General features: G+C 41.3%; 1 protein-coding gene across 1 annotated transcript in view; it reads left to right on the forward strand.

Annotated features, from left to right (window-relative positions):
- The window catches only part of col9a3 (collagen, type IX, alpha 3), a 32142-nt gene that overhangs the window by 857 nt on the left and 14596 nt on the right, over positions 1-16689 (forward strand). The window contains exons 2-18 of the mRNA XM_080762721.1: positions 543-611; positions 3697-3732; positions 3913-3984; positions 4248-4301; positions 7469-7504; positions 8117-8140; positions 8436-8489; positions 9140-9193; positions 11635-11676; positions 11787-11843; positions 12724-12777; positions 14181-14234; positions 14441-14494; positions 15423-15476; positions 16299-16352; positions 16459-16512; positions 16608-16661. Coding sequence (XP_080618847.1) covers positions 543-611; positions 3697-3732; positions 3913-3984; positions 4248-4301; positions 7469-7504; positions 8117-8140; positions 8436-8489; positions 9140-9193; positions 11635-11676; positions 11787-11843; positions 12724-12777; positions 14181-14234; positions 14441-14494; positions 15423-15476; positions 16299-16352; positions 16459-16512; positions 16608-16661 — 876 coding nt within the window. The remainder of the gene's footprint in view (positions 1-542; positions 612-3696; positions 3733-3912; positions 3985-4247; positions 4302-7468; positions 7505-8116; positions 8141-8435; positions 8490-9139; positions 9194-11634; positions 11677-11786; positions 11844-12723; positions 12778-14180; positions 14235-14440; positions 14495-15422; positions 15477-16298; positions 16353-16458; positions 16513-16607; positions 16662-16689) is intronic.

The raw sequence follows: 16689 nt of genomic DNA on the forward strand, positions 1-16689 counted from the left end.
GCGCACAATGGCATCCTTGTTCATGCTGCAGAAACCTGGTAGTGGTATAGTTGATTCAATCGAGAGCAGTTTATTGTTGTTAAAGTTAGCTATGCAATCAACTATTTTTGTTTGTAATGTTCCGTAAACTGTCGATCCATGTCTCTATTTTATTGTATTCTGTGCGTCATGGACGGATGGAATTGTTCAGATAGGCCTACTTTACGCAGCGTCCTCGAGTTGCATCATTCTAATAAGATAAATACCCATCGTGAAACTTTATATTGTTAGCCTAACAATATAAAGTTTCACGATAACAATGTTAGGTTTCCTGCTTCATAATTACACTGCTTGAATTCAATGAAATATGTTGTGTTTTATAATTCACCTCCATCTTATTCAAAGACACAAAGGCTAATATACCAAATCCAAGACTCTCCCCAGTCAAATTAATTAATGTATCTGTCAATTTCAATTGACATTAGTTTTCCCAATTTGGGAAAACTAATGAATGGCTGATTATGGCTGACAAATATAATGACATGGATGGACTTTTTTGGCAGAGGCCCGGACCACGAGGACCCAGCGGGCCCCCAGGAACCCCAGGACCCGATGGAAAAGATGGCACAGATGTGAGTTTGTTCTGCCTGATTTTGAATGAAGCTTTACGTTTTGACTCAGTAGGCCTACCCCACAAGGGCCCACATTAGTGGTATAGCAAAGTATACTTTTCTTCATTGTTCATTATCTTCTTGTACTGAGGATACGTTTCTTGATTTATTTTTGTCAAAATAAAAATAGTTACTTTTTTATGAACAATGTTAAAATATTTTAAATACATATACTGTACCAAATCAATGGTCTGTTCACAGGCAGACTCTGTGGCCAAACAGTCTTTCCTATCCCAACATGGCAAAGTCGACCTCAAGAGTGGTATAAAATGTTCAGTAGCATACACTTGTGGCTATAAAGTTTTATTACTCTGACTCCTCCCATTTGGAACCATAGCCCCTCCTTACGGGTATTTGATTACAGGTGAAAACGAACACTACCTGCCTCCCCCTGGTAGGCAGGGCAACTAACTTAGGCCTTTAAATTCCCTGAGGACATAGGGCCGCAATTGAAACTCCTCCATCCCCTTCGGTCTTCTGCCCTCTGCTATGGGGCAAGGGCAAGGACTAGTAAAATTCTTGTGAATTCTACCAAACAGTGAAACAGATTATACTTGCATATGACATCCCTACTCTGGTATTAGGCCATCGACAAGGACCTCCAGAGTTAGGGTTGTATCCAGTGATGTCGGCCTGGAGTTCCCGCTTTCTGCATGCAGGCTGGCCTCTGTTTGAAAGAGAGTAAAATATCAAACCAATTAGGAAAATGTTTTAAATGTATTTTTCTTATATATTCTTATTTGTAAAATGTATGAGCAATAAAGCTGTTGCTGGTATTTATACTTTACTTTATACTTCCCTTGGGGAATTTGAAAGGGAAAATCAGATTATACACAAACAATGAAACAAAGCAGAGCTCTTTGGTTAAACTCTAGCCTGTGTTAATCTGTTGTTGTTTTTTTGTTTGTAATTTCTGTGTGTGAGTATGTAAAATGTGGTTGCAAGTGAGTGACTTATTCTCATGCTGTGAGGAAAAGAAAAACAAATATTCTAATTTTGTTTTATCGGGGGTAGGAGATCCAAGATCCTTTTAGTTCTGAATATTTCTGTTGCTTGAGCAATGCAAGCAACAGAGTCAGACAGAGGCTCCATTCATGCATTCCCTGACCCTACGAGAGCATCTAGAATTTCACCTCACCCCCCCTTTCACTACCCCCCAGTCTAAACCAACCTGAGGCTTTCATCATGTGACCAGTTGGCACTGGCTTCATTTTAGGACTGTTTACTTTACCCGCCCATAGCCTCTTACATGCTGAAGCAGACCCCAGACTCACTCACTGCCCCCTTTATTTCCATTCATCATTTACAATTTAGATATTCCACTCAATGGATATGATGAATGTGATTTTTTTTAAAGTATCTTTATATGTAACACACTTTTTTTTAACTTGAGAGCTACTTTCAAAATGACCAGCTCAACAAGATCTACCCACCGAAATAAATATTATACCATTGCTGAAAATAGTTTAATATGTAAGCTTTGGAATAGCAGAGCTGGCGTTGCATACAAGACAAATGCACTTGGAATGGGGGATAGAGGGGGATAAATGGAATATGTTGAGTTGTTTGTATTTAATTTGTAATGCTACCAACGTTTTTGTGCACAGCAACACTCTTGAAAACTAAATATTGCATTGTGGGTTTGAGCTTTAAATTAAATATTCTTCAGGGGAATGTCATGTGATCTACCTGCACAGCCTTTGTGATCTACTGGTAGATCACAATCTACCTTTTGGGCACTCCTGATGTAAACGCTTAATGTATTCATAGTACGGCTGTCAAAATAACTGAGTTGACTGAGTCACAAATTAGTTTATGAAATTAGATTAAAAATGTTAATTGGGGTTCTCAACGCTTTTGGATGGAGACCCCCGTTTTTGGCTGGGGACCCCCGTCGCGCCCGCCTCCCCACCCCCAATACAAATTGACCGTTACAATAACCTTAATAATAGAGAAAATATATCATGAATAATTACTGAAACTAGATATAATCATTAAGTTTATGCATGTACGTGTACTATGTAAACTCTTAATTTCCATTTTCCAGCCATTCAGTTGCAAAAAAAAGTTGTTTTGGGAACCCCAGTTTTATTGGGAACCCCCCTGGTTTGGATGACCCGCCCCATACATCCCATAATCCCATCCACTCTGCATTAGTCATCGCTCTAGTATCTGATGGCTGATGATAGATCCAAATGAGATGGAAAGAGACGCCCTATCTAGCCCTATCTTGACCATAAAAGGTTGCACAATTTTAAACAAAGTTACAAAGTGCTTGAACAATCAAACAGCAATAACAACGGAATACATCAATAATGAAATAATAAAATAACAGTAGAAAGTGCAAAATAACAAACACAGATATAAATCAAGGAGATAAAAAGGCCATTCTATAAAAATGGGTCTTCAGGAGGGTTGGAGACTGAGTTCGACTCAGTTCCTCTGGTAGGCTATTCCAGAGCATTGGGGCCTTAACCACAAAGGTATCGGCTCAAATCACATACAGTATAGCACGACAACGGGGTGAGAGACAGAGAGACATGGAGAGAGAGCTAGAGAGTTCCCACAAGAAAAGGTGATACACCATGATTCATTTTTAAACTGTGATCAATCTGAAATAGTTTGACAGCCCTAATTTATAGTGTGCATTCAAAGGCAACAGACCAAGGATATTTTCCTTGAGCAAAGCCAGTTTAAAGTATACTGATATAGTTTTACAGAAAATATACAGTGATTGAAATTAAGTTTGTAACATTGATGTGGCTCAGAAGGTAGAGCAGGTCGTCAATGATCCCTGGGTCGGTGGTTAGAATCCCGGGTCCTCCTGTCCACATGTCGAAGTGTCCTTGCTCTTGGGCAAGACACTGAACCCTACATTGCCTCCAATGAGTTGGTCGGTGAGAGCTTGCCACCATTGGTGTGTGAATGTGGGATGTGAGGATGCTGGCACCGACTGTTCGCCGCTTCACCTCCCAATGTATGAATGAACCCTTTTGTAAAGCCCTTTGAGCACTTGGAAATGTTTATGTCTCATTGTTTTTGACAGGGCAAAGATGGCCCTGCTGGACTTGCTGGGAAGGCTGTGAGTTACCAAATATCTTCTCTCAACTGCATTACACAGTGACTTTACAATCGTAGAAAATGGCCCATGAAAATCCTCAGTATATACTGTTCATTTGTCTCTTTGTAATTCTGAAATGTGTACAATTTCTCAGAGTTAAATGAACACTCAGGGTTTGTGTATAAATCTTTGTCCTTGTAGGGACCCGGAGGAAAAGCCGGGATACCAGGGGCAGCAGGAATACCAGGCCTACCAGGATTGCCAGGGGTGGACGTAAGTGACTAGTAGACATACAGACTAGTAGTCACACAAACAAAACACGTACTGCCTGCCACCCCCACCTGCCAAGGACAAACGCTCATGCACATTCACATGTTCAAACCAAATGCATATTATGTTTCAGTATTCAACTTTGTTGTGTTAACCCCACCCTGATAAAGTGCCATTAGGATGGAGGAATATGTTATTATTACAGACTGGAGATCACATTGCTGAATGCAAACAAATGATGCATACTCGTCTTGATTTCTCACCAGGGATTGACCGGTCCTGATGGTCCCGCTGGGAAGGATGGCCCTGCAGGGGAGACGGTAAGTCTTTTAGTCCAGTGATCGTTTTGGAATTTACTGTCCTGTACTAGGAAACCCCTTATTAAAGCACAAAAAAGAACAGAAGACTACACTAGTACACTTGTACATGTCATGCATGGTCACACACGTGGTCTCTAATTCTGAGGTCTATATGATTCTGTTTTGAATGAAAAGCACTTGGGTGACTTGACTTGACACATGCAATCGTTGTTGGGTGGAAACATATCCAGAACCTTTACTTTTCTTTTCAGGAAAGGGCAAAAAGAAATTAACAATTAATCCAATGATTTAGTCACAAGCTCTTGTTAATACTATTCATTGGTAAATATTTATAAAACCCACAGACACACTTGATTTTGGCAAGCTCACAACACAACTCACAGCTCAGTTATAGATTATTGTCATCAATGGATAAAATAGGGCATTCATTTATGAAAAAAATACAAGATGAAACATGGAGACAAGGTTTCTGCCTGACAGCGATGATATGTACATGTCTATTATTACCATATACTTTGATATATATTCGTATTATATTTGAGTCTTTGTGTCTGTAACGCAAAGATGGTCGGGTGTTGTGGTAGAGAGAGGTCTCAAAGGTCACACAGGGCCACGGTCAGCGTTAGCCCTGTCGGCCTGGATTTGTTAAGGCGGCTCGGCTGCCTGGTGGGAACGTTTTTAATGAGGCGTCAGGTGACTTAAAACGGATTTATCTGCTGCTGGCCGCTGCTTCCTTAATCCTACCTGGAATGCACACTTCTTCCCAGCAGCCTGTGAGACTGTTGCTCTGTATGCTGAAGGAAATGTGTGTTATCCTCAGAGGGAGACAGTAAACAGACCCGAGGATTATGCCACGAGCGTGATTAAAGTACCTCTGCATCTCATGAAGAGATAGGGCCTCATCACTGGACTGGAAATGAAGAGTTATGACTCATTTCAGTAAATAGAAGTTATTACAGTATCTGGAACTTTGGATTTCAACTGTAAGAATGTAAATGCACTGCCGTTCACAGTGAAATGAAGCTGCATTTATGCTGTGTGTGTGTGTGTGTCACGTGTGTTTGTGCGTGCATGTGCGTGTGAGGCTGTAGTACACATAAGTATGTGCGTGTGATGGCTATGTGTGACTGTCAAGGCTCATTTACTAGCCTGTGTAGTGAGGAATGTGAAGGATAGCTGTGACACCAGCATGTTGTGATTGACTGACAGGACTCACACTCTGTCACCACACAGACACATCAAATACAGCCGAGGAGATAAACAAAGATACAGGGGGGGTGAGGGGTGGTTTAGAGGAAGTCAGGAACAGGCAAACAAATTGAAAACCACTGCCTTACAATTTAAATTAATTGTAAACACACCTTTTCATATCATGGGCCCCAAAAGGTACTGTATGTGTTTTCAGATGGGGGTTCACAGGCGAACCCCCATCTGAAAACATGTAGTACACATAAGTGTGTGTGTGCGATGGATATGGGTGAGTGTCATTGTGTCAAGGCTCATTTGTGCAGCAGATTCACTAGCCTGAGCAGTGAGGAATGTGAAGGATAGCTGTGACACCAGCATGTTGTGATTGACTGACAGGACTCACAATCTGTCACCACACAGACACATCAAATACAGCCGAGGAGATAAACACACGGGGGGTGGGCAAGCAAATTGAAAACCACTGCTTTACAAACCTTTTCATATCATGGACCCCAAAATTAATGTGTTTTCAGATGGGGGTTGGACGAACCCCCATCTGAAAACATTTTGTGCCAAGATTGACAACACTAAACAAACAATGATTTGTCGGGGGGAATACACACAAATTCCTGATGAAGACTGAATGTTTGAATGCTGTGAAATTGCTTCACTTGTGTGGGCATACTGTATACGTACAAGGGTGTAATTGCATGCAATTTGATCAGGTGTGTGTAATGAATGTTCCTTCCTGTTAGATCAAGACATACTGTATGTAACACCTGTGTCGTAAAGGTAGTGTAAGACAGTTACTGTACCTAAATACAATAAAGGGTTAGAAGTTGGACTAGTTAGGTTCGTCTACTGGAGCCAGAGGGGTAAATAATGAGACCAGATTCAAGTCACTGAGTTGTCCAGCTCAAATTTTAAAATAAATCACAACCCTGTGAAGTGAGTGGCGCTCTTATCATTATACATCATCTCATGAACAACTGAATTTATGTGATTGGTTAGCCGATTTGCTCACCTAAATATGACGTACATTTTCCCTTCATTGTCAATGGCATTTAATGTTTGTGTTGCCACAAATGTATATCATATTTGGCGGACCTAATTTCTCATTTCATTGTCAATGGCAAATATGAGACGTGTGGGGACAACATTTTCGTCATATTTGAGGCACATATGACCTAATTTCCCCATTCATTGAACTCCATTTATGTGATTGGTTAGCCCATTTGCTAGTCTACATATGACGTAAATTTCCCTTCATTGTCAATGGCAATCTTGTGTTGCCACAGATTTATGTATATTTGGCGGATATTTGACCTAATTTCTCATTTCATTGTCAATGGCAAATATTGAGACGTGTGAGGACAAAAGCTGTAGGAGGGGATAGTGCCCCTCAAAAACAAAAATACAATGCGCACAAACATATGACACAATAAACAAAACATTAGGTAGGTATTGGCATCAATAGATCTCAGAATCTTAGGTATTTAAACCTCAGGGTTTTTTTGAGGGTTGCTAGCCCCTCCCAGCTTTGAGGGTCTGCGTAAGCACAAACATTGAAGACAAAAGTTTGTAAACACAAACATTGAAGTGAGGATGCAAATTGTGATTGGTCAGAATGAGATGATGTATGATGGTAAGAGCACGCCTCACTTCACACAGGTGTGATTTTTACTTGCGCAAGCAGAGCGCGCAAGTACTGCGATCGGCTGGGTATGTATGTATGTTGGTGTTGTCCACCGGCCAAATAAGGGATCGTCTGGGTATTTGTATGTCGGTGTTGTCCACCGGCCAATAAGGGCCCACCATCGCATCGGGAGTCGAACCCTCAGTTCATCTCAGTTCACTTTAGCACCTGCCTTCAAGAGGTCGAATGTGCGCTGCTACAGTACTTTTGGCACCACAATGTCTAGTAACGCAGATGTTTATTAACTTTGATGAACTGTCTGTCTCTCTCGCTCTCTCTCTAGGGTGACGCTGGACCTTCTGGGCCAGCTGGACCTCCTGTAAGTACGTCCACATCCTGCCAAGCGTCACACACTTACACAACAATTACTTTCTCTAATCGCTCCACAAAAGTGTAATCACTCAACAATTACTTTCTCTAATCGCTCAACCAAAGTGTAATCACTCAACAATTACTTTCTCTAATCGCTCCACCAAAGTGTATTCACTCATTGTTTCACTATCCAGCACATTTACAGTTTGATTACAGTTGCTTCCTACAACATGTATGTTAGCTCTTCTCATACTGTACAGTAGCTCCTTACAGTAGATCAGGGTTATCCTTAGCTGTGGGGTTAAATAATTCCCATCGTGCTCAGAGCAACTTGGGCTAATAATGGGTAAGCATTTTGTTCATGTAAAGTAAAAGTTTAACATAGCTCCTGAGCAGACCTAGCTATTCTTCACAAAAAGGTGTTTGAAAAGCACCAATTTGAGATGTTTTGTTAACTCAGGGCTATGAGCTTAATTAAAACACGACTATGTGGTGTTAAGGTTAATTTAAGGGAAAGTGTGTTATTAGTTCACGCACTGGACGCACAGTGGACATCATGAAGTCGTGTCATTTGTCATTGGTGTTTGTGACTTAATTTCCCTTCCCCTGTCTTCCGTAGGGCAGAGGGAGATCAGGCGCTCCAGTGAGTACACACAGTCTCATGTCTGCTGTTCTTTAGGAGTGTGTGTGTGTGTGTGTGTGTGTGTGTGTGTGTGTGTGTGTGTGTGTGTGTGTGTGTGTGTGTGTGTGCGTGTGCGTGTGCGTGTGTGAAAGTGAGACAGATATACAATTCAATATTCATTGTATTCCTTTTGTCAGTAGTAGTGTTGTGTTTCTGCATGCATTGCATGTTGGTCTCAGGTTAGTGGCTTATGTCTTCATACCACATACATTACACTGATTTGTTGCACACGTGTAATTCTCTTTTCATTATCCAGGGATTACCCGGAACCAATGGGCTACCAGGCGGAGAAGGGCCAAAGGGTCCCTCAGTGAGTATCTGACCATCCTCATGTCTCCTGTTTTAACCCATAACCACATGAACCCTAGCGTCACTATTCTGGGGCAAACTTAGCCGATCTACAAGCTCACAACGTGTCACATTGTGATGCGTTCTGAGCTTGTAGGTGGGCTATTTTTGGCAAAGAGATTTGGTGCAGAGGGAAATACTATCCCTGGGGGAGTCAGGGGGATGTGTGGAAGGCACTTTATTTTAGACATCAAAATGTGTTCTTGAATGTGATGTCAACGTGTGACTAGAACAAATATCAAAGAATATCAAAGAATCAAATATATCAAAAAAGCTTTCAAAGCTTTCTGTCTTTGAAAGGTATGAAAAATGACCTTACCTGAGCACTCGGGTAATGTGATTCGCTCACCCGAGAGACACATCTTTAGGTTTAAACGTACAGTTTTTTCATATTCCGTTATACTAAGCAGATTTTGATTTAAAATATGCAAAGTCCCCCTTTGAGCGAGTCACTCAGATTTAATCCCCGATGACGATGTCACTAGAATTTTCATCCTTCATTGAGCACTAGTGAAAACCGATATAGCCAGATGTAATTCAGCAAAGTGTTCCTTTAGCTATTGTGACTTTGTATGATGCTGAATACACTACTAACCAATGTGTCTTTACCAGGGTCTTGAAGGTCTTCCTGGTCTTATTGGTCCTGCTGGCGTTGATGGACCTCCTGTAAGTAACACATTATCTAAATGTTATACTTCTCATTTGAGGTTTATGCTCTAGAGTAGACTTACCAAAGATGGAACCAGTTGCAAGAGGCCAGCATCACAGTCTATAACAAACTAAAAATGAAATAAATAAATACAAATCATCATCTTCACTGATTCAATGTTGCTCATGTTGGCTTTTAATAGGCAATTAAATAGAAAAGTTTGTGCTCTGAACTCAAGACAGACGAACGTTGATGCTCTTAAGTATAACATACAAAATATAGAATATTCTAATTACAAAGTGCAAAAAGTGACACAGAGAGTGGACGTTTCGGTCCTCGGTCCATCATCTATTCTATACAGTAAGTACGCAGTCAGCCTATTACAGGTAACCAGTGGTAATGGAGCTGATAGAAGGGCCCAGAGTGCCATCAATCAGCCCATTACTGCTGTTGAAGCCCAACGATTATAAACAACCCACACAGCAAACAAACGTGGAATCAATCCAATATTGTCACATCACTCTTAAAGAAGAGATAGCAATCTTTCGCCACCCCTTACCCCTTACCCCTAAACTTCTTTGCCTTTTTTACTATTTTGAAAAACGTTTTAAAATAGTTTAACTAGCTGATCTACATAGACATGTTTTTTTTATTGTGTTTTTTTCTGGCTTTCGTCTTTATTTTATATATTTTATGGAGGGACAGACAGTAGGCTGACAGTAAATGGGGAGAGAGATGGGGGGGAAGACATGCAGTAAAGGCCGTCGGGATCGGGAGTCGAACCCACAGCACACTGCCAGACTGGATTACCAGCCAAGGTGCCTGGACCACTGAGCCATGGCCCAGGCCATTTGAACTTTTTTTAAAGGTTTTTCAAAATCGTAAAAAATGGCAACTATGTTTAGGGATAAGGGGTAAGGGGTTGCAAGATATAGCCCTTACTATACAAGTCATCATACTAAAATTCAGCGAATGTCTGTCTGTCTGTCTGTCTGAATGTCCCTGACAGCGCTTTATCTCAACATTGCCTGGCCCAATCACTCCCACTTTTCACACACAGGCATGGACCATAATTACATGGAGGTCTTAATGGAGCCCTTTTTCAGATTTGACACATTAATGATTTATAATGAATTTATTAGTGGATTAAAAAATGCAAAAATGGGTATTGTACTGTCTATATCACATGAATATGAATGCAAAGTAGCGGTCCATGTGTGGACAGGCTACCTGTCGCCGTTGTGCATGGTGAGATGTGTGCAAACCGTGTAGTTTATCAGGAGAAGAATACCAAAGGATGCAAGATTTATCAGTGAATTAAAAACACACCGGGCGCAGTACCCCCCCACGGCCACAAGAGGGGGGCAAATATCTCACAACGGGTAAGGGCTAGTCTATACAACTTTAGAACTTATTAAGTAAGTTGTAATCACTTCAAGTGATATATCACTTCAAAAGTATAGAATGACCATAGTTTTTGCTGAACAGAACAGACTTTAGGGGCACAGCTATAAAGGTCCTGAGGAGAAAAGGCAAGAATAGGCAACCAGACTATTGGTGGTAGCCAATGGGAATGAGGCTGATGAAGGCACAGGGTGCCATCAAGCAGCCCTTTCACACTGTTATCACCAAGAGGACTACAAAGATATTATATTCTTACCAAGAGGACTACAAAGATATTATATTCTTTGAGACACATACCGGTATTTGGGGGCGTGGCCCAATCTGCCGTTGTCTTGGAGACAACACTGGTAATCAGCAAACGGATCATTTACAGTAAATCGATCACTGCCCTGGTCTAATATTATGCATGTACAGTATAGTAGTGCAGGGACCTGTAACATGACAAATGTAGACAGGACGTCCACATATTCTTTTTTAAAGCTCCCAAACCACAAAAAGAACCAAATCCGAGCAAGGCGCCTTCAAAAGACTCACGTGATGACTTCCTTATTATTTACACATACTTGGGCATGATGTCACTAATATACAAACAAAATATACAGTTAATTATCAATTTGGAATGAATCCAACATTGTCATCACTCTTTGGGGAAAAAAAGAACAATATTATACACAGCTACATCTATATAGTAAGACTTACTATAATGCTTTGTTGTGTATTCATATTAATACACAAGCAGCTCCAAATACAGAAAACAGCTTCTGATGAATGTATAAGCACTGCGGGTACCGTTTAAGAATACAGACCTGAGAAGAGAAAGGGATAATTATGAAGTTATCAAAAAAAAGAAAACACTTCATATCTGCAAAGTGTTGAACACTCATTATATCCATTGATGCTGCTGTTATACACTACTGCTACTGTTTTACTGCCACCTAGTGGACAGTGACTAAACTATCATCCAAAACAATTTGTTGAAATAAATCCCACACATCACAAGAATGAATCGTGATGATCTAAACACTGCACGCAACTCTTTATTTCTGTCTGCCAGGGTCTTCCTGGTGCTCTCCCTGATGGCAGCGGAGACCTTCTGGTAAGACTTATCTCTCTTTTGTGAGCTACTTTATGTACATGTACATTGGTAGAACAATAATAGTGTTTCACGTTGAGTGAACCTCAGTGTTTTGTCTCTGTCCCTCATAGTGTCCTGCCATCTGTCCCGCTGGTCCAGCTGGTCCTCCAGGGATGCCAGGATTCAAGGTATGTTTGTTTGTTTGTTTGTTGTCTCCACCAGGCCGAAGGCATGAGGAGAGAGTATGTTTTGCACTCCGTCCGTCCGTGTGTGTGTGTGTGTGTGTGTGTCCGTGTGTCCGTCCGTCCGTCTGTTACTAGCTAATCTCCGGCACCGTTAACCCGGTCAATGTCAAATTTTGCACACACACTCGCTGGATGCCAACGATGAACCTCTGCCCCAACATTTCCAGAACGACCTGTTATAGCGCCATAACTATCTTTATAGTCATGTGTTCAAGACGGATCTGTACACAGATGGAATATGACATAATTCCATTCTAATTGGCTAACATTGGCTTTCAAAGTTTGCAGGATTGGCCCGTTTTAAACAAAAAGCCTCAAATCATGAATGCAGCGTGCAATTTACATGAAATCTTTCACAGACTTTCCTACTAGGCCGAGGAATATATCCCACCCTTTTCACATTGGCCTGTTATAGCGCCACCAGGAGGCCACAACCTGACCTGCCCTGGTGGAGACCTGTGCCCCGAGGGGCACTTTATCTAGTTTTTTCTTTGTTTTCATTTAAATGTGTGTTGTTTACATGGTAACATGCAAAACCAAAGTATATGGCCCTACACTACTACAGTACACACAGTGCAGTTTTATGTACTGTATCCCTCCACCATTATCAGTGGCGGAGCAACTCGGTACCGGGCCGGGGGATGCCCGCCCGGCCCGCTGCCTGGCTTGCTAAGTGCGACCAATTAAAGGTCTCTGTCGTGACTGTGTAACGCTGTGTGATCGTGATCATCTGACAGGCTATTGTATAGTTTGATTAACTGTTTGACCACTACAATCCTTTCTTTCCCCAATATTTACCTCCTTTATGGTTTTGTTCATGTAGGGCCACACTGGTCATAAAGGAGACAAGGGAGAACTTGGGAAAGCTGGAGAGAAGGTGAGTTTGCTTTTATTGCCATGACATGTAAACATGTTAGGAATTTGGTTTGGGCGTTACAATAATTAGACCAATTACCAATCCACGTCCCATTGCCTTTAAGAGATCCCTTATGCGTTGCCCCCCCAACCCCCCCATAATTTTTTTCCCACACGCACAGAGCCAAGAACACTCGTCTTTTCATTGAGTCACAACTCGCTTTAAAATTTCAAAGTTCTATGTAAACTACGAAATTAGGGCTTTCATTTGGTATATAGATCGTGCGTGTAGATCGTCTCTACGGAACGGTATGAAGCGAAAAGGAAAGTTCGGCAAGTTGGATTAAACCGAATTTGCTGCGCTGGTGATGAACTGAAGAGCAAATGGAATCACGCACGCGGCACAATGGCTGGCAGGCTGGCACAAATAACTTCTTTGACTATACAATTATACAAACACAATGGACACAAGGAAGTGGCAGGCACTCACTTCAGCTGATTATAGGAAAACAACAAAGAGATGCAATATGAATATTGGAGAGATGAGGCAGCCTGACTATAGTCTGTGCCTGGACATCTCCATTGAGGTGTGCGGTGGCCGCTCTTTACCAAACTAATTTGGCACGGCTTACACTTTCCCAAATGTGTTTGACCAAAATAGCAATTTAGGGGAAAGCGTGCCAGCACGCCCATGACCACACCTCTAGGCGCAAATACCGGTGTCGGCAAAAAAGATAGCGGGTGATGCTGGACGAAAATACCATTAAGAGACAGAGAAAGCTCCTATATTCGTAATTTAATTGTGGGCCGCGTTGTGGGTAAAGGCAAGGCCCAAGTGTTCAGGTCAGACTCAGACAGCACAAGACACCAGCAGCATTGAAGAGCCGGATAGCCGTGTATATCATGTGCACTTTATCACAGTTAGACAAATACAGTTTGAGCTTAAGGGTCCATGATGCTGTTTAATGCTACATCTTGTGTACAGGTAAATAAGAGTACAAATGATTTAGTTCTCTAGTCCTCAGACATTGTAGCAGCCTTAATAATAATCATCATAATCATAATAATCATAGTAAACAAATATACAACAATGAGGAAAAATATTGTTCTATTGTTCTAGCGCTAAAGGTGCTTGAAGATGGTGTGCACCGGTTCCTAGTCGTAGGACTAGGAACCGGTGCACACCATCTTCAAGCAGTAGTAGTACTGTAAACATCTGTATTCTGTATGCATGTACAGTATGTTGTAGAGGGACCTGTGCCAGTGTTCTTGCCACCCAATTCCAAACATTAAATCAAATAATTGAAGGAAGTGGAACCTCGTGGATCCCTCTGTTAAGTAAATGTGTGGCTCTAGTGATGTGTTTGGTCGGTGAAGAAATGCATTATATTGTACTGATATTTAGCATCAATTTCTTCCTCTCAGGGTGACCAGGGTCTATCTGGTCCGCCAGGTATTCCAGGAACTGTGGGATTGCAGGTGAGTCAGAAATATTCCACACACATTTGATACTTTTAAATTAATGATTGGCTGCAATTATTAACCACTTCCAATGCGATGCATTGTGAGCTTGTAGATTGGTAATGTTTGCTGTGTACACCATCATATGATGAAGTATACTGTGAGTGGTTTTAATAATGTTGATCAATTTTGTTATTTTCTAACAATGGCCATTCTCTTTTAAGGGTCCTCGTGGTCTGAGAGGCCTCCAAGGACCGATGGGAGGTGTAGGAGACAGAGTAAGTGGTCACTGATTATCTCCACCAGGTCGGAAGGCATGGCCGAGACTATATTTGTGTATAAACGGGTACAGGCTTTAGTTCCGGCACTATTATTGGTCCGACAGTCATTAGACCGACAACCTACCTCAAACCCTAAGCTAACCATAACCGCAAGTACGGGAGCAGCGCATGTTCAGGCGCTAGTCCGACCGTTGTTTCTGCATGTCGGACTAAGGGCCGATTCATACTCCTATTTTACCGCTGTTTCGGCGCTGTAGTGCCGAAATTATTTCGGCTCGTCAGAAATTTTCAGTAGCACCGAAGAGCCGGAACTTTAGGACGGTACCCGCCCCCCCGAACCTCAAATGACGTCACATTGTAGGCTCTACAGAGCCAAACCGACTTTTATTCGGCTCTAAAATAGGAGTATGAATCGGCCGACTTATGTAAAATCAATTTATTTTATATTACCCCTTCAAAATGTAACCAAATTTCATGCAAATCTGTACACATTTCTATAGTGATCAAGACGGATCCGTTAGATTTTTCATATTCCATCCTGATTGGCTAAGATTGACATCTAAAGTTAGCAGGAGGAACAAAATGCAGCAAATCATGAACACAGCGTCCGATTGTTGAAACTTTGCACGCACATTCGCACCATAATGGGGGACAAATGCCACCCTTTTAAGATTGCCCTATTCTAGCACTACCTGGAGGCTGATTTTTGTAACAAAATAAAAATGATATTACTCCTACAAATGTATTCCAAACAACATGCACATTATTCCAGTTATTTAGTCAGTCTGCAGTTTTCATTTTACATCCTGATTGGCCCACAATAATCCACCTGGCCTGGTAGTTAATATTTCTCATTTGAGAGGTAGATAGTTGCATGTCCACTGTAGTACTGTACTGATTTTATGTTCTGAATCTTTCTTTCCAGGGTTATCCAGGTTTCAGGGGCAAGCCTGGTATCGTTGGCCTCATTGGAAAAACAGTGAGTCTCTCCTCTTTTGTGATTTGAAAGTAGAATCCTCACAACAAGGTTTAGCCTAATTTAGACATCTTCATTGATCAATCATGACGTTTCTATGTTTGATTTCTGTCTCTCCTTGTTTGTGATACTTAACATTAGTGCTATGTTGGTAGCAGTCTGTAGGTAGAATAGACCACTGTTTCTCAACCAGTTACCTAAACCATAGACTGACTACGAGTGGTCTATACGTCATTAAAATGTTTTAAATATTTGAACAAATATATTATACCTGAACTAATAGGATCTATAAGTTCCCAACGCATCATGCTGTAATGCAAGTGTGATTGGCTATAGTTCAATGTGTTCAAGGTTTTACTTTATTGTTACATCTTGTGTACAGGTACATAGGAGTACAACTTATTTTTGTTTTGTTTTGTTCCTTCAGACAATGCAGCAGCATAGATAACAACAACAACTTAATCATACAATCGTAAAAAGATTTAAATACATTAGTGCAAAAAAGAGCAAAAGAATAATAATACAATAAAAAGAGAGCATCACGTACATGTCCATATACTATTGATATATTGTTTAACAGCATTTTCTCCCAGTAGCTGCCACCTAACTTTGTGTAAACAACTAAGGATACATCAGAGTATAAATTAAAACAAATACAACCCAATAGAAATGATTGTGATATTCTATATGGTATATGGGATGGCCCATTATATTTATAAAAAGTATGCTAGTGGTCCAGAGCTCCAACAAGGTTGAGAACCACTGGAATAGACCACTGGTCCCATCAATGAATAGCTGTGCATGTGTCTCATCTGATACTTCTAGGGTGATGCGGGCGAGAAAGGACCAGAGGGTTTCAGAGGGCCCAAAGGAGAAATTGTGAGTGAATGACACGATTCATATTTCTTGTTGTATCCATCAGTGTCTTAGTTTAAGCAATACAACTGTTTGTCTTGTCATTCACTCACCTGTCCTTTTTCAACAGGGCAAAATTGGTGCCAAGGGAGGCCCTGGTGGCTCAGGGCCCAAAGGGGAGCCTGTAAGTGCCTGTCATGAAACTTAAAGCTTAAAAAGATATACTAATAGATAGATATACCACCGTCCTCTAATGTTCATCACATATGATTTCCACAGGGCATTCCTGGCAGAGATGGCAAGGATGGCACACAGGGATTAGACGGCGAGAAGGTGAGTGGCATGCTGTTTGCCAGCATGC

This window comes from Protomyctophum bolini, assembly GCF_963924005.1.
Source record: "Protomyctophum bolini genome assembly, chromosome: 5".
Classification (NCBI taxonomy): Eukaryota; Metazoa; Chordata; class Actinopteri; order Myctophiformes; family Myctophidae; genus Protomyctophum; species Protomyctophum bolini.